The sequence below is a fragment of the Leuciscus leuciscus genome, assembly GCF_965113295.1.
Source record: "Leuciscus leuciscus genome assembly, chromosome: 1".
NCBI classification, from domain to species: domain Eukaryota; kingdom Metazoa; phylum Chordata; class Actinopteri; order Cypriniformes; family Leuciscidae; genus Leuciscus; species Leuciscus leuciscus.
This window is the reverse complement of record NC_138725.1, coordinates 38349759-38376086: the sequence shown is the minus strand read 5'-3', so window position 1 is coordinate 38376086 and position 26328 is coordinate 38349759. Positions and strand designations below refer to the sequence as shown.

General features: G+C 37.6%; 1 protein-coding gene across 1 annotated transcript; it reads right to left on the bottom strand.

The window, feature by feature from the left end:
- Positions 1–1526: 1526 nt before the first annotated feature.
- Positions 1527–24970, bottom strand: LOC309506997 (Fc receptor-like protein 5). The gene is made up of 14 exons (XM_082181054.1): positions 24905–24970; positions 22429–22464; positions 20125–20389; positions 7303–7571; positions 7096–7230; positions 6807–6977; positions 6445–6726; positions 5972–6211; positions 5769–5882; positions 5018–5119; positions 4558–4614; positions 4324–4410; positions 3987–4043; positions 1527–3838 (listed from the first exon to the last, which is right to left on the bottom strand). The coding sequence occupies exons 1-13, from the start codon at positions 24933–24935 to the stop codon at positions 3997–3999; spliced, it is 1836 nt and encodes a 611-aa protein (XP_082037180.1). The 5' UTR covers positions 24936–24970; the 3' UTR covers positions 1527–3838; positions 3987–3996.
- Positions 24971–26328: the final 1358 nt, after the last annotated feature.

Genomic DNA, 26328 nt, shown 5'->3' with positions numbered 1-26328 from the left:
TGAGGGAACGAGACATTGCGTTTGCTAAAGCCAATGGGGAAACGGGGCCCCTTCCTCCAAATACTACTGAAAAAGCTGGATTAGCCTACCAAATATAGAACATAACAAAAATAGGAGTTTTCGCTCTCTGTTTGTTAAATATTCATATTGCAGTGCTGCCATTTCCAACTCTCACACATTTAAACAGTAGGCCAAGTACATGTTACATTTAGTCATTTAGCAGACACCTTTATCCAAAGCGACTTACACATGAGGAATGCAAGCGATTTATCATGAAGAAGCAAACAACGCAAGAAGTGCTCAAAATACAAAGTTCCGGATATATATATATGTATATTATGAGGTTAAGTGATCACGGAAGAGATGAGTTTTCAGCTGTCTTTTGAATGTAGTCAGGGATTCTGGGAAGATCATTCCACCAGCATGGAACTGTGAATGAGAATGTTCTGGAAAGTGATTTTGTGGCTCTCTGTGATGGAACCACAAGCTGTCGCTCATTGACCGATCACTGTAACGCCTCAGATCAAGCGGCACGTGAACTGATCATCTCTTCCTCTTTACTAGTTATAGCACGAAATAAACATGAATGATCATCAGAGAGGGTATTGAATATCGTCTCATGTAATCGCTCAATCAGTGTTTCAACTGCGGAAAGACATCAATAAAACAGCTTGTAAACAATGTCTACACATAACTTTACATTTACCTCAGGAAAGCCATTCAATGACCATGGCATGTTAGTTAGCTAGAAAAATTACCTCTAGAGTGGAACATTTTGCTAAATATATGCACTATTAGCATAATATATTCATTATATTTTTACTCTGACATATCATTGAAAAAAAAATATTATAATGTTAATATTATAAAAACCACCTTATATTAATTGTATACAAACTATTGTTAATTTCAGCCTTTAAGTAACGTAACAGCTGACAGGGTTCCCTACAGCAGGGACGGGTAACGTCGGTCCTGCAGAGTTTATCTCAGACCCTGATAAAACCCTCACCTGTCGCCAGTGATCAGTGATCAGTGATCCTGATTTTTTTTAATCCAAATGAATCATTGAGTCAAATTAAATCAAGACCGGAATCGAATTGCAAGATTATGAATTGAATTGTGAAATTTGTGTCAATATCCAGCCCTAATGAAAACTTCAGTCATTGTGTAAACATTGTAACATGTTCTGAACAGTCTGTTCAGTTGCCAAATGTTTTGACAATCACAGGATATATCATGTGACACTGACAACTGTTTTAATATATTATTTTAATATATGTTTTTATCAAAACCATCAAGTATTTTGGTGTCTTCAGTGTCACATGATCCTTCAGAAATTATTCTGAAAGGCTGATTTGAGAAACATTTTGAAAACAGTTTTGCTGCTTAATATTTTTGTGGAAAATAAAAAATTAGGATTTTTTGAGAAATAGAAAGTATACTTTATTTGAAATAGAAATCTTTTGTAACACAAATGTCCCTTTTGATCATTGCGTCCTTGCTGAATAAAAGTATTCATTTCTTTAAAAAAAAGTTTTTTTTCAAAAGAATAAAAAAAATCTTACTGGCCCCAAACTTTTGAACAGCAGTGTATATCAAACTAATAACAAATGTCTAATACACTCAAACCTTAAAAAACAAAACAAAACGTAAATAGCCCAAGGAAAACAAGCAAGCTATTGACCAATGCATTTATGGCTTTACAATATTTTTCTGCCCCCCCCAGAAATCACAATTGTAACATTCTGTGATATTTCTATGACCGTGGGAACCTGTACAAATACATTTAAAATCAACAAGAAAAAAGAAACTTGGTCACTTACTCAGAAAAGAAATAGGCTTAAACTAATATTCTGTTCCCTCAGTTGTCAAATGATAAGCTGCTGTTCCTGCAGCATTAACTAACTAATATACACATAGCCTATGTAAATACACACTGTGCAGTACAACAACTTTTTTTTTATTTTTTTTTATGAATAATCAGATCATTGCTTTTCAAATTTTATCATGCATAGTCTGTGAAGCACATGAAGGCTTACTAATATTACTACCCTGGAAATCCAGAGTTCTCGCGAGAGCACAAGTTGAATTTGCTCAGTGAGTTACTCTGGCGTCGAGTAATGATGCTCATTAAATATGCCCTTGTATCCGAGCTGCACCAATCACATCGGGTTATCTGATATAGGCGGGCCAGAGGCGAGCTAAACAGATGACGACAGCGACGTCGAAGTCATTAGTAAACATTGCAAGATAGCTATGGATGAACACCCACAATTTTTCACCTCATAAAACCTTTCTATGGAACAACTCTAATATAATGATTAGGAATAAATCTGTTTTTCTCTCTACATGGTTTAACAGGAATATAATTGGAATTCTCAAAATTTTTGGTAAATCTGGTAATTTTTTATCTTATGAAGAATTTATGTCTGTTTATAATTTCCCTTTACCATTTAAAGAATATAATGCAGTGCTTAAAGCAATTCCTTCTGGTCTAAGTCAACTTGTTAAATGTCATCTAACCTTTAGTAACCTGTGTCACCAAAGAACCTGATTTGATCTTAGATAAATATACTTAGTAAGAAATGTAATAATAAGCATATTCAACATATTTTTCAGAGTAAAAAATATAATGTTGCTAAAGGCAAATTTTATTGGGCCTCTTTTATTGAACTTATAGACTGGAAGGAAGCCTGGTTGTTACCTCATAAGTATTGTATTTCAAATAAAACTAAGGAAGTTCATTTTAAGATCTTACATAAAATATACCCAGTGAATGATACTGTTGCAAAATGTATGGATGTTGACAGTTCTTGCTCATTTTGTGGGAATAAGGATGAAACACTGATCCATTTATTTTTCCAATGTGAAAAAACTCAAAACTTCTGGAATAGGTTGTATCTTCATATTGGCAAGCACCTTGATTCTTCCAAATCCTTTCAATTAAAGGATATAATGTGTTACTATAAAGAAGATAAAGCTAGTACTTCAATTAATTATATTGTCATTTTTTTTATTTTGTTTGGGAAATTTTTTATTCACAAGCAAAAATTCTCTAAATCGCAGCCTACTTTTCCACATTTCTTAATTGAAATTGATACATTTCTGAAGTCTCTAAGTTTGATTAAAAACAAGAAGAGTGACAGATTCTTGAAATATTATGATGATATTTTTGTCAATACCACTGATGCATAATGTTTCCTCTGTGTATGTTTTTTTTTTTTTTTTGTATTTATTTACTTTTATGTGTGAAGCTTTACATATACTTGATATAATTTAATTCCTGTAGAAGTTCTATTTGTTCTGTCCTTAATATCTGATTGTTATCTGATACATATAAAAAAAAAAAAAAAAAGATAGCTATGGATGAACACCAGTTGTTTGAAATGGCTTTGGCCGCTACAATGAACGAGTTAGACTTGGCTTTTTATCTAAAAGAGGAACAGAAGACGGCGCTCAAATCGTTCCTTTGCAAGAAGGGCGTTTTTGCTGTTTTGCCGACCGGATACGGTAAGAGTCTAATCTACCAGTTAGCTCCTCTGGTAGCTAAGCGAATGAGGCTTGTTGTGATTGGTCGTAGTGTTATCCAATTGCGTGCAGTGAGATTTTCAAATGCATGCTTGGTGCCGCCCCTCGAGCTGGCCGATTTTCATTTGTCGATGCCAGACCATTAATCTTTCAGATTTAGGTCTGGATTTCCAGGCTATATATTACATTAAGTTCTGGTAAATATATTGCCTTGATGATCCTGGCCATTCACTTCTCACCCTACAGTAAACTTATCAGCATCCTGGGATTTAAAGTTTCTCCTCCAGGCATTTATCACCAGATCCAGCACCTGAAAATATATCAATGAATTCAAAATGCACATTTATACATTTTTATATACAGAATATAATTTAATTCTTAGATTCTCAATAATGCATCTATGAAGTTTTCAGTAGCTCATTGTGAATTATGATTAATGTTTTTAGTTTGACGCTCACCTTGATCTGTTTACAGCTTCAGTTTAGAGTAAATGTCGCAACTCTCACTGTTATTGTCTAGAAGATGCCAACAGTTCATACAGTATGTGCTTACTACATATCCAACAATGATTTGAAATATGGCATAAATACACACACACATATATATATATATAAAATTCAGTGTTCTATCAATATTTTTACAGAGATGATCATTTTATTTCAAAACCAAATTACCACAAAATAAACAATTTGCATGAAATAACCTTTTTTTGGATCAGGTCAGTTTACAGTGCACATCCACAGAATCTGTTATGATCATAAAATCATAAGAGCAGAGACTTTTGTTTCAGTTTACCTTTGTTCTCTTTCTTTTTCTTCTGTTTCTTTGTAGATTTGAGTTCAATCTCAGCATATGTGATCTCAGTCAGCCCAATTACACCATCTATAGAGAATGAAATAAGACACTTGGTTTAACAAGATTTGCAAATATAATATTGATAAAAATGGATTTGATTTCTAATTTCTTTAGAAAATAACTACTGAACTCATCATAATGAAATGAAATACTTTAAATGACATCATTAGTTACCTGTGCTTATTTCTTCATTAATCATTGTATCAATAGAGTCATAAACATTTGCAGTTCCTGTAATAAATGAATACAATAATTTGAATGTATTAATTAATACATACGTTTTTAAAAATATTTTTGTCATGCATCTTTTAATTCCACAGAAAAATATTCATTTCATGTTGACAAACTAAAAAACAATTAAGCACTAAACATAATACTTCATGGGTTAACATTCTAAATTACAGAAAATAAATATATTTTGTTATGCAGTTTTTGATCAAATAAAACCAAATTACATCAAGTTCAATACATGTATATGAAGACACAAAATATAATGTAAAAAATTTAGAAGAGAGAAATATTATCTAGTTTTAAAATGTGTCCTCTTAGTTAAAAGCTATTCCTAAGTGTCTTTTATCTCAGGTTGTGAAGATTTATGGGAATGTATGAATGGGTATAATGAGTAAAGACTGACCAGACAGCAGTGTCGTGTCTCCGGCTTCACTCTGGTTCTGCTCTGATGTCTGACTGATGTTCTGCTGTTGACTGACAGTAGAGGGAGACTCAGATCTCACACCTAGACAAACATAAAATATTTGTGTAAATGTTTTGAGGAAAACTGACTTTCTCAGACAGCAACATGTTGGCCCAGATCCAGCCAACATCTGGTACATGCAGATTCCACGTGTGCCAGATGTGGGCCAGATCTGGGCAGACACCATGTTGCTGTCTGGGTTTTAATCTCTTTCATGTACAGTACATGTTTGAGAATGACAAAGTGTTAAGTGACATGTTTATATTTATTTTTCTAAAACATTAAGTTGCCTCACTGCCTGCTGTCTTCATAGGCAGCAAATGAAGCCTAAATAACTAATTTGGAGCGCTTTAAATATGTAGTAACTCTGTATCAAACAACTAGTGGAAGAGATGGAGGACTCACTGTTTCAATGAGTTTCAATGATTTCAATATAGATTACATCAATATTTTTTATCAATACTTTTTAGTATTGAAGTAACAAACTTAATTTGAGCTGAAAACTGCCTAAAAACCATTTACAACCAAGCACATGTTTTACCAGTTTGGGAGACCAGCTAAGACCAGAAAACCAGCATAGACTGATGAAAGATGGCAACTCACAAGATGAGCGAGTGTAACATACAGTAATTAGAAACAGAGCGAGTGTCTACAAGTCTGTCACTGAATTTTAATATGTCAGATGAATGACCTTTGTTGTTTCTGCTGCGCCACAGCAGGACCAAGAAGACAATGATCAGAAATACAACAGTCAGTCCTGCAGTCACTCCAATTATCACTGGATTGAGACCAACAGATCCTGAGGCTGGAGAAATTGAGATGCATATATTTGTACAGCTACATGTAAATTGTACAGGAATATTTTGAATAGTGTTTATTTATCTTAAGTCTCACCTCTGACTGAGATCCAGCTCTTGGGAGACTCTCCTCTCGGGTGTTTGCAGTTGTAGAAACCCTCATGTGACTTTGAGACAGTCGGGATGATCATCTCTGTAGTTTGATTCTGGACAAGTGATCCATCTTTATAGAAATCAGCTCTGAGGATTGATGGGGATGTATGTTTATATAAACAGCGTAGAGTCAGAGTCTCTCCTTCAGTCACAGGATGAACAGGACTCTCCAGAATCACATCAGCTACAGAATCAGAGAAAACATGCAATATATGAACAACATGGTAACATCATAAAAACAAAACAAAAAATACAAACCTTTTTTTATTGTGCAGATGTGCACTGGTTTCGGAGTGTTTTTAGTGTATTGTTATGATGTTCTGCTTACATTAGTATCTGCCCTTGTTAAATCATCCTGCTTTATGCATTGATTGTAAACTGTCAGTGAAATGAATAAATACTGAAACACAGACTCACAGTGTACAGTGATATTAACAGGATGATATTTCTCTCCAGATTCAGACTGACACCAGTAAACTCCAGTGTCTAATGGTAAGGTGGATCTGATTGTACATGTAGATCCTGTTTGTGATCCCCACACTGATGATGAACAATCTTCCAGCCGCCCGCTGTCTGTGTATCTTCTCACTGTCCATCCATCAGAGTTACTCTGGTCTTCACAGCTCAGAGAGAGAGAGTCAGATGTGAAGTGTTGAGTTCTGCTGGGACTGATGATCAGAGACACTGGAGGAGAAACACCTGACAAGACCATTACAGATATAATTAGGAAATTGTCTTTATAAAGATGAATCAATCATTTAAACTGAGTGTGAACTCACCAGTGACCCACAGTGGTTGTGTGTTGCTGTATGTTGTGAAACTGGCTGGTTTTCCTCTCTCTGCTCTGCACACATAAACTCCTGTGTGATTTAGAGCAACAGAACTGACAGTGTATTTTCCTCCATCTCCTCTGCTGCTGTCTGACAGCGGCTCATAGCGAACACTCAAGTCTGTGTTAAGTGAGAATATGCAGATGATCACTAAAGGAAATTATTTCTAATAATGTTTTTGATAAAACAAGTTAATTTATGTGTTGGACATTGGAGGACATGGAGGACATTATAATACCTGATGAGAGAGTTACAGTGAACCAGCTGAATGTCCAGCCTGTAGAAGAGCCGTTAACCTCACAGTTCAGAGTCACTGGATCTCCTTCAGTCAACCACTTCTGAGGAGAAACACTTAAAAGTGTCCGGGCTTCATCTGAAATAGAGACATCACTCATTAATAACATGTTAAACTTGTGTGTGTTTATGAAGAGATGATCAAACTCACCTGATACTGTCAGTGTAACTTCATCACTCAGTTGTGATATGCCTGATCCTTCAGTCTCTGCTCCATAACAGGAGTATTTCCCTGCGTCAGACTCAGTAACAGACCTGACTGTGTGTTCCTGTAGTTCACTGGAAAGCTTTAATGTACGTCCTTTATACCAGGTGTACTTCCAGCTAGAGACTCCTTCAGCATGAATGTCACATCTGAAAGTGACTCTCTCTCTTCTGAATACATGTTGATCAGGTTTAATGGTCACTCTGGATTTTGGTCTTTCTGTACAACGACAACAATAAAAATAATGTGACGATTAATTAATTAAAATAATAAAATGTGCAGTTTTTTTCTCTCTAGGAACAGTTACTTGATTGACCAACATAGTGAATGTGATTTCACCAAGTGTAACATGTTCCTGGATAAACATCTTTATTGATCCTAGAACAACATTCCAATCAACCAATCAGATTTGAGGGACAAGTTTACAGTTTATGTCAAGTTTAAGCTTACAACCAGAGTTTACAGTAGTGTTTCTGTGTTATTCGCCTATCATTTCCCTCTGATTTTAGAGATACTTTATGATTAGGTCTTTCGCAAACACCAGCCCCCCTTAGTTACTGTCGCTCCCAGATAGCAACATTGTTTCGGCCCGGATACGGCCCACATCTGGCACTTGTGGAATGCGGATCTGGCCCACATGCAGCGTGGAATGACGGCCCTTGTGTGGCCCACTCCTGTTTGCCAGATCTGGGCCACAAGCAGGCCATAGCAATGCCACATGTCAGCCAAGAGCAAAGAAATAAACCAGAACTGGACCTTATCTGAGCCACAAAATCTGTGTATATTAAATATGGAGTCATCTCAGCCTTAATAAGCCTGTTAACAAGCAGAATCACTGAAGGAAAGAAGAGAACAGAAAAAGAGACGAGCAGAAACACAAGAACTACAACTGACTTCAGCCACAGTCTTAGATGAAATCAACTGAAGAGAAAAGAAGACATTAAATCTGTGAAGATCTCAGCAGAGGAGGATTAAACAACTCCACAAACAGCATTACCAGCTTCACTTATTACTAACCAGACTGACTTTATTTCTGTCAGACGTCTACAGAAGTTATTATTGAGATTTAACAGAGGTTTAACTCTAATGTGTTTCATTTAAAGTCACCATAAGAGTGAATAGTGTTTCCATTAGTTGGGCTCTTAACTCTTATTATATCTTTTGTCTTTTTTGGCCGCTGTGACAGTGTGTGTGTGTCAAACACATTTGCAGCAGCAAAGAAAGCTAAAGTGAAATGAGTTCAGGTGATGATGGTTACCTGTTGATGAATTTATATTCATCATGAAATAACCTTTTTCACTGATGTTTTTGGAATCTAACAATTGTGTTGTTGCATTAATATTGTCACAACACAAACCCTGTGTTACTGCAGCATGAGATCCAGCAATATCATAACAAGATAAAATACTTTATCAAACATGAGCGCACAAAAAAGAAGTTTAATATGACACACACAGACATCAACAATCTGCGTATGAATCTCAACAATGGTGACAATCAAAAGTACTTTGCTGCAATGCATGCTGGGTACCAGCATAGTGCAAAATTCCCAGAATGCATTGCAACGTGAATAAATTATGCAGCTGAATTGTCCTATAATTTTGTTTGATTCTAAATATTTGCTTTTATCTTTTGCTGTTGTTTTTGTTGTGAATTAGTAGCTTTTCAGTGATGTTCTGAATTTATCTGTTTATCTAAATATTTGTGATTGTCACCATTGTTGAGATTCATACGCTGATTGTTGATATCTGTGTGTGTCAGCATAAGCTAATCTTTTGATCTCATGTTTGTTAAAAGCTTTAAACTGATTGTTATAATATTGCTAGATCTCATGCTGTAGTAACACAGGGTTTGTGATGTGACAATATTAATGGATCAACACAATTGTTAGAGTCCAAAATCATCAGTGAATCAGTCTATTTCATGATGATTATAAAATCATCAACAGGTAACCATGATCACCTGATCTAGGTTCACTTTAGCTTTCTTTGCTGCTGCAAATGTGTTTGACAAACACACTGTCACAGCGGCCAAAAAAGACATAAGTTATACTAAGAGTTAAGAGCCCAACTAATGTAAACACTAGTCACTCTTATGGTGACTTTAAATGAAACACATTAGAGTTAAACCTCTGTTAAATCTCAATAAAAACTTCTGTAGACGTCTGACAGAAATAAAGTCAGTCTGGTTAGTAATAAGTGAAGCTGGTAATGCTGTTTGTGGAGTTGTTTAATCCTCCTCTGCTGAGATCTTCACAGATTTAATGTCTTCTTTTCTCTTCAGTTGATTTCATCTAAGACTGTGGCTGAAGTCAGTTGTAGTTCTTGTGTTTCTGCTCGTCTCTTTTTCTGTTCTCTTCTTTCCTTCAGTGATTCTGCTTGTTAACAGGCTTATTAAGGCTGAGATGACTCCATATTTAATATACACAGACTTTGTGGCTCAGATAAGGTCCAGTTCTGGTTTATTTCTTTGCTCTAGTCTTGGCTGACATGTGGCATTGCTATGGCCTGCTTCTGGCCCAGATCTGGCAAACAGGAGTGGGCCACACAAGGGCCGTCATTCCACGCTGCATGTGGGCCAGATCCGCATTCCACAAGTGCCAGATGTGGGCCGTATCCGGGCCGAAACAATGTTGCTATCTGGGCTATGTCCGACAAGCTCCGCCGTTCTCACGCCACACCATGTTCTCACGCAGTGAAAAATACATCGCGGAGCAGAGAGGACACTGACAACACGCTAACAGACAGGACAGACCAGGTTACTTTTCGGTTACGTTTGATATTAAACATATTAAACCAACAGTTTACAAAACATAAGACCAAAGATCTCACCTTTCAAATTTGGTCAATTTTTAAAAGAAATTTAAACAATAAATACCGTTTTGTGGCTCTTTAATGTGTCGTGACAGATCGCTGCAGAGCATAAGTTAAAGCTGCTCGTGAACCGATCATCTCTTCCTTCTAGTTAATTTATAGCCTCAAATAAACATGAACAAACATAAGAAGGCGTGTTGTTTTAACCACGTAAAGGCGTCAGTACACTCCGATTTTCAAGTTCAAATCCTCCCATGTTAACCTCATAGACAGTAAAAGAAATGGACACAGCGACCCCATTGGATTCAACAGAGACAAAGTGAAGCCAATTAGAAACTCTTACTTCCTGGGGGTCGAGCGTACTGCGCAGACTCAAACTGAGCTTGACGACGTAGATGTGACGTGAGCAACCCATCTGTCTTCTAGTAGCTGTGCCAAGAGAAATCTGAATCATTCCCTTCCGAAACTTGCAGAGATGGAGAGTGTGAATAGGAGCTGTTCATGAGCTATGAGCAAGAGAAACGTTTGCTATGTATTCTGATTAATTATTTTGTCACTTTGCCTCCACGTCCCCCCGATTGCCCGCGAGCTTCTCCTCCTGTCCATACGGTAATTCTCTACTGTGCGACAGAGAGTCGCGTGGTTTTGACGCAATCGTTAGCCTACTTTTACAGAAATTGCTTCTACGGGGCTATAACAGAAGCTACAAGGTAATGAAGCCTTTTATACATTTTCGTGTTTCTTTAGAAATAAATAATGGACAAATGGAGTCTTTAAACGCCTCAGATGTGAAGTTATTCGCTGTCAAAGTGACGCCAAAATGAATGGGAGTCAATGGGATGCTAACAGCAGGTGGGGGTCCGCTAGCCAATGGCGGCGCCCGGGGGTACCTTCAAAATAATAGAAAACCCTGCCCCCCTGGTTAACCTACTAACTCTCCTGACTGCTTTGTCGGACAAAATGGTGGATGGCGAAGTATGATTGGTCAGATCACCTGTCAATCAAGCTCCCTGCGAAGGGTCAAGGCAAAATCCCTGCGAAGGGTCAATTGGCAAAATCCCAATGATCATAAAACACTCATGCTAAATCAGGTTTGACTAAAGTGTTGTTCTCTATAACTGTTATAGTCACTGTAGCATATGGACAAACTCATGATGACTTGTCATTTTAAGATTTAAAAAAAGCTTTTAACCATCAACCTCATAAATGTCAATCACTGCTTAGCGCCAATGAGTCTGAATCAAATTGCCACTTTGACTCGTTTGTGCCCGGGTGGAAGTTTAACAGATAGGCCTACACCTCCAAACTCTGCTCATAGATCAGAGTAATTAGATCATAATCAATTCAAACCCCTTTTCTCTGCAAGCAAGAAGTCCAGATGGCTCGAAGAGGCCCACACACGAACATTCTTCGCATTTAACTCGGAATATAAGTGATTCAAAAGTGTATATGACATATTCCTGTATGCATGTATGTTTAGCCCCTTTTATTAGCCTAGTGTGACTTCCTAGTTGTGTTAGTTGAACTCTAAGTGCTTATTTTAAAGAATAATAATGTATCTCTATGTTTGTATCTTCCAGATATACCAACCTTGGTACCTAATTAAACCTCTCGGTGTGCCTAAGCTAAATATATGTAGCCTATAGGTTATGATAAAATGTATTATACTGTCTTTACCATTATTTGGAGTAGAAATGACAAATTCTAACACCATCATAAACCATGCAAATTAGGCCGTCAAGTGAAGACAAAGAAAACTTTCTCCCACTCAAAATGTCTTAATCCGATTGGTTGAAACACCCAGGAAAGGGACAACTCCTTAAAGAAGGATGCACACACCGAGAACAGTGTTCTTGTGTTCTTGTTTGGTCTTGTCTTGTCTTGTTTTTGCTTTGTCTTCTCTCCTCTTCTTCAAGTTTATCCGCTATCCATTTTGTTTTGTGTTTTACTTTTGTTTATAGCTTTTTGTATTAGTCGTATCTCCGGCTTCTTGCCTTGTTTAGTCTCGTGCTCATTCATTTCTACCTACGAGTGAAACGGACTTTAAATTGAGTTTCTGGCAACTCTTACAAGTAAACCGTTTTAACTTCCCGCGAACTACACGAGCTCCGGAAGAACCAAAAGAACGTTTCCAACTAACCAGGGGCGTGTCTAGAGCATTTTCAGTGGGGGGGCCATGCTGGGGCACTGCCTCCAAACGGGGTGGCCGCCAGTGACCAAAAAAAAAAGAGCTAAATTCTACAGTATATTACGTAAATCCTATTGATTTTATTATTTTTTTTAACTTGAATAAAGTTACTTGTAAACAAATGTAGTAATAAAGCACATTTTGATTAATTTAGTTTTTTGTCATCCCTGTATATATCCATTAAGTTAAATTTGAGAGCCAGTGTTTATTATTTTTTGTGTTTTCATAAAACTAACAAGTTTATCAAATAAAAACAATTTTTAATAATGAGCAATTTTAAATTCCCAGAAGCAGAAACGATGTCAATTATTTTCTTTTAATAAGTAGTTTGGCCATTACAATATACAGTAGTTTTATTCACAATCTCTTTCAAATAATAATAAATTAATAAATAAAAAATTCCCCCCACTGTAATAATTCAAATGGTTTGGTCAAAACATCATAGTGTTTCATTCAACATTTCTTTCAGATTAAATTACAAAAAAGCTGAGTAACACAGAGTTAAAGTTTTAGCACTGTAACAGTTCAAAAGAAAACAACACATAATGTTTTATAAAATGTTTTATAAAAAAAACATTTTACTAACATTGTCACTAACATTTTAGTAACTAAACTGAATTTTATTAGGTTTAGTGACAACATGTTACAATGTTTACATGATACAATTTCTGGTAAGCTACGCTTTTTTATTATTTCAATTCAATTCAATTATTGTGATTTGATTTAATATTGACTTATTTGGATAAATATTAGGTAGGCTACACAAGATAGGCGTTATTTTTCCTCAAGAAAAAAACAACTCACCTAATGCTGTAAACATACTGCCCTATCAGCTGGTAGTAGGCTATTATTTAAGGTTAAAAATAACTCAAATTAAATATAATGCGTTTTTTTATTATTATAATAACTTTAATGATATAAGTAAAAATATAATAAATATGTAATATAGAACACATATTTAGCTAAATACTCTATAGCTATTTTTTTTCTTGCCAACTATGTGCTATAGCCTATATTATGTTCATTAAATGGCTTTCCTGAGGTAAATGTGACAATTGTTCTGCTATGTTATTGACCTCTTCACGCTGATGAAAAACACTGATTGATCGATATTATGTATGAGGAATATACATTTCGGTAAGTTGTACTGTATCTTTCAGTGTTCATTCATGTTTTTTTACTATTAGCTATTACTATCTGTCACGTAGCATTTACAAGCGCCAAAACGGTATTTATTGTTTGAATTTCGTAATAAAATTGACAGAATCTGAGCTGAGATTTTTGTATATCATAAGTAACCTGCTCTGTCTAGTCTGTCGGTCTCCGTGTCCTCTTTGCTTCGCGATTTTTCTGTACGTGAGAAAATGGATGTGTGGCGTGAGAGAGTATGAAAATTGCGTGTCTCACGGTGAATGCGTGAGAGTTGGCAGCACTGTAAAAACAGTAGCAGAAAGAGAGGAAAACAGTCGAAAAAGGCAGACCTCAACTAAAACAGCTGGAACTAAAACTTCTGTTTCGGTGGTGACTGGCAGCTCTTTGTTTGGTGTCTTGACTTCCCACTCTTGATTGATAAAGTAAAAGTCCAAGTCTGCGACGACCGTTGTTTATCTGGCGCTGCACTTCTTTGAAGTAAACTTCAGTAGAGTCTATAAAACTGATTGGTCGTAAAATGAACCAATCACAAGACATCTTATAGGGGGGCACCTGGGGTGGCCAATCGAATTTCAGGGGGGGCCGGTGCCCCCCCTGGCCACCACGTAGACCCGCCCCTGCAACTAACGGACACACCGAGAACGGACACTCCCCAGTGGGCATTTGATGTCAATTTAACATCAATGTGACATCAAACACTGATGTCAAAATTACGTCAAGTTGCCCGCTGGGTCACACATTTGCATTCCTGCTCAGCAACAAAGATCAAAGTATTACCTTTATCTAGAGTTAAATGCGTTTAAGGTTGTCTGCCCCTGCTTAAGGTGATTTGATTCTTTGCTGGTTCTCAAAGGTTAACTGTTTGTGGTATTTTGCCATTCTGTGATCTGCTCTTCCTTTCTTTCTTTACTTTCGTTACTGTTCATATATATATTCTTTGTTAAATGTAGTTGTATGTTTATAGTTTCATTTATTAAAACCCATTATACGCTTGATTGTCTCTTTTTGCTGCTCATAGAACAAAGCCTCTTAAATGTGACCTCTCTTGCTGTGACCTAGTTTTGGATTGCTCCGATGATCGATTGCTCCTGTCTGCCTCTCTGCCTGCTGTGAGTTTGTTTGCTTCGGTGCTAAGCTCCGTCTTAGCCTCGTATTTCTTTGTTTTGAACCATCATTTACTACAATTTGTAGTTTATACTAAATACTATACTTATACTAAATACAGCTTACCCAACATCTCAGATTGACATCGCTAGCTTCCGTTACTACTAGCACAACACGCTAATTCGCTACTGCTAGCCTGTTAACGCGCCACCTGTGCGCTCAGCTATTTTATTTATTTATTTTTCTCTCGCGCGCTCGCGCCTTTGAGTTAATAAAAGCTCAGGTAAGTAATAATCAGTCAACAAACACGGTGAGTAATGTCTTGTCCTGTTATTGTCACCTGCACTTCATGTCACATGTTTAGCATAGGCTTCTCTGCTGGCAATATAGGATTTATATGTGATAAATGCAAGGAGTCAGTTAGGCTGACAGAGAAGATTTCAGAATTAGAGACACGCATCCAAACCTTAATTGAGGATAGTAAGAGTGCTAGAGCTTTAGATACTATTTTGGATGCGCCTAGCGTGAACTCTTTACATGATGCGGTTCCAGCTGAAGTAGAGCCTGTGCAGCCGGGCAAATGGGTGACGGTGAGGGATCGCTCTAGTCGCGGATCTAAAAACCACTCTTCCGTTCCAATTACCATAACAAATCGATTTGCCCTGCTCAGTGAAACACCCACTGAGAATTCTGTTGATTGTGCCCTAGTAATTGGTGATTCAATCACACGGAACGTGAAAATAGAGACACCAGCGACCATAGTCACATGTTTGCCGGGAGCCAGAGCGCCTGACATCAAAGCAAATTTAAAAGTGCTGGCTAATGCTAATCGTAAATTCTCTAAGATCATTATTCATGTCGGCACTAATGATGTTCGACTCCGCCAGTCGGAGATCACCAAAATTAATATTAAAGAGGTGTGTGAACTTGCAAGTACGATGTCAAGGACTGTAATCTGCTCTGGCCCCCTTCCTGTTCGCAGGAGTGATGAGATAGTCAGTAGATTGTGTTCACTGAATCGCTGGCTGTCTGAGTGGTGTCCGTGTAATAATATAGAATTCACAGACAATTGGAAAAGTTTTTGGGGCAAACCTGACCTGTTGAAAAGAGATGGTATTCATCCCTCCTGGGATGGTGCTGCTCTTCTCTCTAGTAATATGGCTCATAGTCTTAGAGCTCAAACATGACAATCTGGGGCTCAGGTCAGGAAGCAGACAGACTGGCTAAACCAACCGTCTGCTAGCGGCCTCGCGTCACCCAGGTCAGATAAATCCCATCACATAGAGCCTCTTTCACCTAGCTATCATCATATAGAGACTGTGTCTGTTCCCCGAATTTGGAAATCCAAAAAACGTTTAAACCTATCTAAGGTTAAAAATTTAATTGATGTTCAACAAATAAAAAACAGCTATAATACAGATGAGCAAATGCTAAAGCTTGGGTTACTGAATATTCGATCGCTTACTTCAAAAGCACTCATTGTTAATGATATGATTTCAGATAATAACCTAGATGTGCTGTGTTTGACAGAAACCTGGCTAAAACCAAACGATTACATTACTTTAAATGAGTCCACCCCGCAAGATTACTGTTATAAACATGAGCCTCGTCTTAAACGCAAAGGGGGTGGTGTTGCTGTAATTTATAGTAATATTTTCAAAACCACTAAGAAATCAAGTTTCGAATATAATTCTTTTGAAGTGTTAGTGCTTAATGTAAAAATATATAGTATAAATGATAAATCGCGTTTGAGATTTGTGCTGGATACTACTGTATACAGGCCACCAGGGCACCATACAGACTTTATCAAAGAATTTGCGGACTTTCTATCAGAGTTAGTATTGGCTGCAGATAAAGTACTAATTGTTGGTGATTTTAATATACACATCGATAATGAAAAAGATGCATTGGGTTTGGCATTTAAAGACATTGTAAACTCAATTGGAGTTAGACAACACGTGTCAGGACCTACTCATTGTCGTAATCATACTCTAGATCTAATATTATCACACGGAATAGATGTGGATGCCGTTGAAATTCTGCAGCAGAGCGATGACATCTCAGATCATTATCTAGTCTCGTGTAAATTACATTTAGCCAAGGCTGCAAAGCCGACTCCGTGTTACAAATATGTTAGACCTATCACTTCTGCCACTAAAGATTGCTTTATTAATAATCTTCCTGATCAGTTTCATCATTTTAGCATCCCGGATAGCTTAGAAAAACTTGATATTGCAACAGAAACTTTTAACTCTCTCTTTTCCAGCACTTTAGACACAGTTGCTCCTTTGCGCTTAAAGAAGATTAAAGAAAATAATCCAACGGCGTGGTACAACGAGCACACTCAGGCCCTTAAGAGAGCAGCCAGAAAAATGGAACGAAACTGGAAGAAAACAAAACTAGAGGTATTTCGCATTTCATGGAAAGAGAGCTCGATTGCATACAGAGAGGCTTTAAAAGCTGCTAGATCTGCTTATTTTTCAACCCTATTAGAAGAAAATAAACATAATCCTAGGTATTTATTTGAAACAGTGGCTAAACTAACGAAAAAGAAAGCTTCAAACACAGAAGTTTCCAAGCAGCACAGCAGTAATGACTTTATGAACTTCTTCACTTATAAGATTGATAATATCAGGGAGAAAATTATAACTATGCAACCGTCTACTACAGTATCGCATCAGGCAGTGCATTGTAGTCTCCCTGAGGAAAAATTTGATTCATTCGTTGCTATAGGAGAGGAAGAATTTACTAAACTCGTTAAATATTCTAAATCGACAACATGTATGTTAGACCCTATACCGACTAAGCTACTGAAAGAGATGCTTCCAGAGGTCATAGATCCTCTTCTTAATATCATTAATTCGTCTTTGTCTCTAGGATACGTACCAAAAAACTTTAAGCTGGCTATGATTAAACCGCTTGTTAAAAAAACGCAACTTGATCCTTCAGAATTAGTCAATTACAGGCCGATCTCGAATCTACCTTTTCTGTCAAAGATACTAGAAAAGGCAGTATCTTCACAACTGTGTTCCTTTCTAGAAAGAAATTATATCTGCGAGGATTTTCAGTCCGGATTTAGACCGTACCATAGTACTGAGACTGCTCTCATTAGAGTCACAAATGATTTGCTCTTATCATCCGATCGTGGTTGTATCTCGCTATTAGTGTTACTCGATCTTAGTGCTGCGTTTGACACCATCGACCACAACATTCTTTTAAATAGACTAGAAAACTATGTTGGCATTAGTGGAATTGCACTAGCATGGTTTAAATCATACTTATCTGACCGTTATCAGTTTGTAGCAGTAAATGAAGAGATGTCTCATCGATCACAAGTTCAGTATGGCGTACCACAAGGCTCAGTACTAGGACCGCTGCTGTTCACTCTGTACATGCTACCATTAGGAGATATCATTAGGAAACATGGAATTAGCTTCCACTGTTATGCCGACGATACTCAGCTCTATATTTCTTCAAAACCTAACGAAACTTACCAATTCACTAAATTAACAGAATGCATAGCTGATATAAAAAATTGGATGACTCGTAATTTCCTACTTCTAAATTCTGAAAAAACAGAGATTCTAATTATTGGACAAAAACGTCCTCACGTAATAACCTAGAATACTGTCTAACACTTGATGGCTGCTCTGTTAAGTCTTCGTCGTCAGTTAGGAACCTGGGTGTGCTCTTTGATACCAATCTTTCATTTGAAAGTCACGTGTCTAGTATCTGTAAAACCGCATTTTTCCATCTTAAAAATATATCTAAATTACGTCATATGCTCTCATTGACAAATGCGGAACAATTAGTTCATGCTTTCATGACATCAAGGCTAGATTATTGTAATGCTATACTGGGTGGTTGCCCTGCACGCTTAATAAACAAACTACAGCTAGTTCAAAATGCAGCAGCTCGAGTTCTTACTAGAACCAGGAAGTATGACCATATTAGCCCAGTTCTGTCAAAACTGCACTGGCTCCCTATTAAACATCGCATCAATTTTAAAATATTGCTGATTACTTACAAAGCACTAAATGGTTTAGCTCCGCAGTACTTGAGCGAGCTCTTAACGCATTATACTCCTTCACGTCTATTGCGATCTCAAAATTCCGGCCAGTTGATAATACCTAGAATATCAAAATCGACTGCTGGCGGTAGATCCTTCTCCTATTTAGCAGCAAAACTTTGGAACAGTCTTCCTAACATTGTCCGGGAAGCAGACACACTCTGTGAGTTCAAATCTAGATTAAAGACACATCTCTTTGACCTAGCATTCACATAATACATTATAGACTTCTATAATTCAATATTAGGCTGCATAGATTAGGTCAGCTGGAACCGGGAACACTTCCCATAAATCCTGATGTACTTGTTACATCATGAGAAGAATGGCATCTACGCTAATTTTAGTGTCTGTGTTTATCCCGAGGTTTTCCCGCAGCCTGCCGGATCCAGGCCGTTTCCAGATCTGACGAAGGCCCTTCGCCTGGACCCGATGACAACGCAGTGCTGAAGTGCCAACTAGTCTCTCCCTATGGAGGATCCCTTTCCCACTCTACAGATAAAGCGTCGTCAGGAAACTCAATTTGCGTATCTACCCAGAATTGATAAAATAAAATAAAATTCTGAATTAAAACTATAAGGAAACACCAGTAATTTGTTTAGGCTTGGTTTGTAGGGAATTCCAAACCTGCACACATATATTCAAACGCACATAACTATAGAACCAATTCTTAATGCGCATCTGAACGCCATCAGCGTTTCTCACAGGATCGCGTTTAAAGTCTGTGTAGAGAGAATGGTGTCGTCTTAGCGGCCCCTAATTTAATAACAAATGATCGTTGCGACGGAAGCGAATCAATCAAAACCAACTTTAGCTGGAAAATAACTTTATTAAAGAACCGCTATAAAGCCAAAACAATCTAACGTTAAATTATACATTTATCTCTGTAAAGCTGCTTTGAGACAATCTACATTGTTAAAAGCGCTATATAAATGAAGATGACTTGACTTGACATGTGTGATCTTATACAAGCTTTATATTGTTGATCAGCCTACAAGTTAATAATCTTATAGAACAAGAAATGTATTCTTCATGGCCAGAGGAATAGCCTTTCTTGAGAGTTTATAAGAAGAATCCTCCTTGTGAGTCGATAAGAAATTCGCATAATTCGTTTGGCGGACAAACAAATTATTCGATGTGACATTAATTTTGTAGGCATTCACAAATTTGATCTATAGCCCATCTGTATATTCATAATTGATTGTAATTCGTTGTGGTTAATTATCTATATATAGAGATACAAATATACGGGCTATGTATTCCCTTTTTGGGCGATTTAAAATGTGTAGGTAATATGGCTCATAACCAGTATGATTAATTATTAATTATTGATTATTAATTACATTCCCCTCATTTGAGCTGATTTCGCTACATCACTTATTAAGTGTCTTATGAAATTATTGTCAGTAATTTCTCAGAGCAGTTCATAAAGTGACAGAAAATACTTGCCATGTATTGTCACTGTTACTGGTTCACTATAATCTGTGTAACGTCCTCTTCTTTGTGCTCTGCACTTGTACTCTCCTCCATCAGAGACTTGCACAGGATCGATTACTTTAGCTGCAGCATCAGTAGATTCAGTGTTTGAGTCTTTACTCCAGAGAAACTCCCATCCACCCAGTGTCTGATCCAGCAAACATTTCAGAATAACTGAGCCTCCAGTTATCACTGAACTCTGTGGCTCAACAGTCAGAGTCGGTTTGGGAAAATCTGTCAATATAAAGTCAGTGGGAACATGAAATGTGAAGTTTTTCAGCAGAACTCATTCTCTCACTGGTAAATCATTAGTGCATTTTGATTTCACAGATAATGTAAAATAGCAACTGGCAACAATTATAGGAACAAACAAGGTTAACATTCATTCAGTGCAATGCAAAGAGTTAAAGGAAAACAAAGGTGCAAAGACCACCCTATGTGGGGTTCAAACCCACATCCATAGGCTAGAAGTCCTGAGCTCAAAGCAGGGTCACAACACCTACATCTACACCAGTCAGACAGACATATCAGTATTATTAACCAAAGTGTTGCAAATTGTTGTTGTAGTTCAAAGGATTTTTTTAATTTTTTATTCAACCTGTTCAGTTTTTGTGATGTCTGTAGAGTTGCTAATTTTCAAGACAAAGCAAATGTCAAAAGATACACTATGTTTCTATATTCTTCATAACAAATTTTGGCCATGTAATATTAATATTAGTAGTATTACAGAAATTGTCATTTTTGTGACTGAATGTTTTTTTTATTTTTGTTTTTTGACAGAACCGTCTGTGTGGTGTTATATTAGTCAAAAGACATGAATCATTTCTATAACTTGTTTAAAAAGCTGTGTTTATAATCATGACACTGATAGGGCTGGATTCATGAAAATCTTCTTAAGAAAGTTAAGGCAGTTCTTAAGATAAATTAGTTCATAAGAATGTTCCTTTGAGGATTTCAGACAGGTTGGAAGTTTTCCTAAATTAGTTATTTATCTCAAGAACAAACAATAACATTAAGAAATATCTTTGGGAATACAAAATATTATTATATTTCTTTCTTAAGTTATAATAAGAAGAAAATAGCATTTAAGAAGAATTTTATTTTTAAAAGAGTCATAACCTAGTATTACCTTGGATACCCACGCTCTATTATAGTCTTTCAGGCCCTTCTAAAAAAGAAAAGTGGAAAAAAAAATAAACACAGAGCTCCTCTGACCCTTATTTCTGAAGGCATTATTGTCTCGCGAGATCTGATGCGATATTTTGGCTGTCGTGGACGGTCATTTTAATAATGCAAATGAGGGGCGCGTTGATTGGTGGCAGGAAGGAGGGGGGTTGACACCGCAGGTAACTTCAGCATATCATTCCAAAATGACATCATGGCGCAAGTTGTGAATGAACCCGACCTGGCCGCGACCTACGGAATTCAACCGTATATGCACGAGCCAGACTCTGAACCTGAGCTGGAAAGGGAAGATGTAGAGTCGATGGAAGGACGTCTACATCAAGATGTCTCTGAATGGTAAAGACAATCATTTTGACTGAGACATACATTATACCTTTTATTTAATGTAGATTACATTAACGGAGATGTAGTCTACTTTTTTTTATCAGCTTACAGTGGTTATTGAGATCAACGTTTGCTATCATGTGGTGTTTTTGCCTTGTTTCACGTTGTGGTTTTTTAGACATTCAAATTTGTGAACGATTCCGGCGTAAAATGATTAGCACAGACACCTAACGTTAAGCCAGTGGGAAGGGTTGTAGGAACCGCGTCATTAAAAATGAATTTAATCCACTGGTCCCTGACAGCTTGGTCCGTTCTTGGGAGAGAAAACACATTTAAGTTACATGTTGATTCTGGCAGTCAACAACAGAGCAACTCACGTGTGCACTACGTTTCTGCATCTTTCGCGACTGAATATGAGGGGGAGAGGGGCAGGGCGGGCTTCCTGCAGCATATGTCTGCGGTGTCCATATATGGTATATCCTGCCCCGTCATGACGTCAAGTCGGGGCAGAAATTAAAATCTCGTATTTGAGTGCGCGTGCACGTGAGCTATTTTACAAACCCTGGGGTAAACAAACGCTTCACTTTTAAATATCGGCTTCCCGGCCAGTGTATAATCGTTAGGCAATCATAACATACATTGATTCTCGTGGAAAAGTGAAAATTGCAGGTTATGACTCCTTTAAGAACGTTTAATGAATCCAGCCCCTGGTTTGTAACAGAATTACCCATTTGTGATGGAATTTATGAATCAAATCCACTCACCTTCAGTGTGTCCAGAGGGGATGATTGAAATCAGCACTAAAATACAAAGTAAAATAAATAAATAAATAAAAATAATTATGAAAGATTATTTGTATTTTTACAGTACATTTTCTAATAATGATCATCAAACTCATCCGTTGGCTATCCTGAGAGAGTTTCTGTGGGAACTTATTTGCAGAGTTCTTCCCATGAGGCAAAGGACTGTGTTTCTCGTATTGGTCCCTGTGATGTCTTCTGTTTGTAAATTAGCTTTAGGTATAAGGGTCTGTCCCACAGACAGAAATTCATCATCACTGCTGTAGAATGAGCTACACTACCTTCAGTAAACTATTCTCCCCACAAGAACTCTGGTCAAGCTTACCTATTTTATGCATTAGAGGAATCGAATACATTGGTAAGTCAACAGTGACATCTCAGCCAAAAAAAAAAAAAAAAAACCTTTGTATTATTATTTAACCCTTTAAACACATGCCTTTTCATTTTTAAAGTTAGACATCAACTTACTTACCTACTAGACATCAACTAAGTACTGACACTCAGAACTTCTGTTCAGACAGCCCTGCAGAACGGAGGCCTCAATAAAAGTCACTGTAACGCTCTAACCAAAGCGCAGTGGCCAAAAAAAGGTCAGAAAGAGCTAGCAACTTATTTCAACTGGCCCGCGAAACTCTGCAGATTGTAGAGGCCTCAGTACAATGACTCTCATAATGAGAGAAGGCCAACACTCCACATTAAGGTCAGTATCCAAGGAGCCTCACAGAGAGCCTAACAACCTGACATACTGTCCTACCACCTAGCCAAGCTCTTGATTGATTGATTGATTGATTGATTGATTGATGACAACAGGTGATAATCATTAATGCTCAATCATCACATAATTGGTTAATTAATCACTCAATAACTTTAACTCTGATTCAGTTATTTTAACTCTCTGTAGAGAGGGACCAGATGTACTCTGAGCAGAGTTAATTTAACTCTGGGGATTTTGCTGTGTATATGAAAATTCACGTTCACGTCAATGAAAGCAAGATATGAGCTGCATTTTATTTATCATAATAAAAATTCATAATTTCAGGAGTGGCATCAGCACTGGTAAGATAATTTAGTGTCACTACTTTTAATGAAGACAACTGTGAGTTGAGCTTCAAAATGTGAGCTGAACTTTCAGTTTCATTTGTCGCACCTCCTCCACCGCCTCGGGGGGAGCCCCATGGCCCTGGTCCAGGTCTTTCAGCTGGTCAGCCTGGTAAGTTTGCAGAACGGCCATCGTGTGCAAAGCCGCCCTAGTCTGACTTGCTGACGCATATGCTCTGCCATTTAGACGTGATGTGGCACGCAGCAGCTTAGTTGGCAGAGACTGCGTCTTCAGTGCGGATGCCTCACCTACTGAGAGATCGCTGTCCAGCCTCTCTTCAGTCAGAGGCACTGACACATAACCATATTCCTGCATCACCTCCACATCAGCATAGTTTGCCCGAATGATGGATGTATGCAGAATATGGCTTTCCCCAAGATCTCCGCAACTCAGCGTGAAGATCTGGGAGAAAGGGAAGACTCGTACCAGCTGGGTGGTTATGTCCCGACAAATAGCGTTCATCCAGGCAGCTACGAGGGAGTTTGCGCTTCCACGGCAGATCTAATCTTTCTGTGGTGCAAGACATAACGTCCAACAGCTCGACATATGCGGGACAGGGGGGCTGAGAGCGCTCAGAGACATCCTCGATCTCAACAGACTCGTCCTGCTCATCTTGGCTTGAGGTGAGGAGCTCGCTCGCTGCCGGATCAGATGATGTGAGAGATAACACGTCATCATCCAGCATCTCGCTCTCGCCGACAAATGAGAGATCCTCGACGAGAGCGAAGTTTCTTCAAAGGAAAGCGCTCACAACACACACATACAGTCCCCTCAATGACTGAGCATGCATGATCCTCACCCAGGCACATAACCGACATATCGTGTGTGTCATTAGGTGTCAGGAAATGCTGACACGGATGAACACACTTACTATAGTTGTGTAAAACCTTTCTAGAGTCTGAAAACAGTGACAATAATAACTCATAAATTCTTACTAACTGCATACTAGTGATCTACTGAAGACTAACTAGTGTACATCTACTTAATGCATTGTGGTCAGCAAACAAACCAACAAGTGATTACAAAACAAACCGACAGAAATTATTCAGCAAACACCATTACAAAGCAAAAAATTTAGTGACTGAACAATCAGACTGACCCAAACACAACACAGTGCATTTCTCTTTCACAAACAGCACTATCTGCTCACTTCCTCTCTCAAGCTCGTCTTTCACTCACAGATCATGGACTAGAGCTGGATTTGAAACTCAGAGAGCAGCATGAAAAGAAAAGAAAAAAAACATCCAAGAACAACTAAATCGCTTGAAACTGTTCAAACCTATTCAAAATATAACAGCAATGACCATCTTCTGAAACATATACAGAGGAAATAATACTCACAGAGCACAAGAGGAAGTTTGCTGAGCTTCATACTGACCCAATAATGACAGACAGTTAAAGACACAGACTGAGTTAAAGCCTCGAGACTTCCTGATACATACAGTCAGATCTTTAGGAACATACTGACAGATTAAACACATACAAATGTACCTCATGTCTCACAGAAAACCTTTTGATAAAGTTGATAATCTTGTAACGAGTTTTCAAAAAATATCAGAAGAGCATCAGTTTTCCATTATGAGAATTAATATTTCTGTGTGTTTAATGGACAAGGAAAAGGAAACAATATTTTGATAGATCTTTATTATAATAATAGTAGCTGTATTTATAACTTTATAAGTTAAGAAGCATAAGTCACTTAATTCCACTGTAGAATTGAAAATAATCCAAGATATTTGAAGACATTTGCTTTACTGTTTTCCACCCCTCTTTCCCCAAGGACCATTTGGAGTTCCTAAAGGCACAGAGGGGCTGATAGTGATCAAGACCTGTAGGCCAAGATGTGTGTACTTTGGGATCGATGAATTGTCACACCTTTATTACGGTGGGGGAAGATGTAATTATCTGATTTGTCAGTTTGAATGTCTCACATTTGGGTTTTAGTCACATGGTCAGGGAAAGTATAATAGAAGATTGTAACTGTTGCTCTGTCTCTTTTATGCTCTGGCTCTCTTCTGATTCTATGGGTCCCTTTCTTAGGGCTCTCTCTCTTTACCTCCTCTTCTCTCTCTCTCTCTCTCTCTCTCTCTCTCTCTCTCTCTCTCTCTCTCTCTCTCTCTCTCTCTCTCTCTCTGGTAACATTTTACATATAAGCTGTGTGATTAATGGTGTAAGTTATCATCATCTCATACATCTATTATAAGTATAACCATAACCATATTTTGTCATTAAACCTTTTCAATTACAAATAATGTGCTACCTAGTTTTGATCTGGTATTGACTTTGAAGTGCTACATATTGCAATACAATATTGTCACTCTCTATAGCAACGCTCTCCCACATATTGTAACTGCGCTTATTTCCGTCGTTGGTAAATAGCAGTGGGTGGTAATTGACAAAAAATGTACAGTTTTCTACCATCTTGCTAATAACGTTATGGCATTTGGCAGTCTTGCAGACTGAACCCCTGCAGGAAATCCACTCTTACACCACTGAGCTGAAAAAGAACAAACCAAACCACAACTATGTGCTCATCTCTATTTCTGTTCTCTCAGGCCTCTGCATCAATCTGCACTGATCGCACTGTATGATTTACTAAAAAGAACAGGCTCATAAGAGTCAATCGTTTGGGAATTGTCATGATCCCAGCCTGTGTTCCCCTTGACTTGTGTGGTCTTTTATGTTATTTCTGTTGTGCGCCATGTTTTGTCCTTTTTATTTTTTCCTGTTGATTCGTTCTTTGATTTGTTCCCAAGTGTGTTTAG

What these genes read in the sequence shown, in the direction of transcription:
- LOC309506997 (XM_082181054.1), bottom strand. Translation starts at nt 24,935, where the DNA reads ATGAAGCTCAGCAAACTTCCTCTTGTGCTCT. An exon ending in CCCCTCTGGACACACTGAAG is followed by an intron (nt 20,390 to 22,428) that starts GTGAGTGGATTT and finishes TTATATTGACAG; the next exon opens with ATTTTCCCAAACCGACTCTG. An exon ending in GCGCAGCAGAAACAACAAAG is followed by an intron (nt 5,120 to 5,768) that starts GTCATTCATCTG and finishes ATGTTTGTCTAG; the next exon opens with GTGTGAGATCTGAGTCTCCC.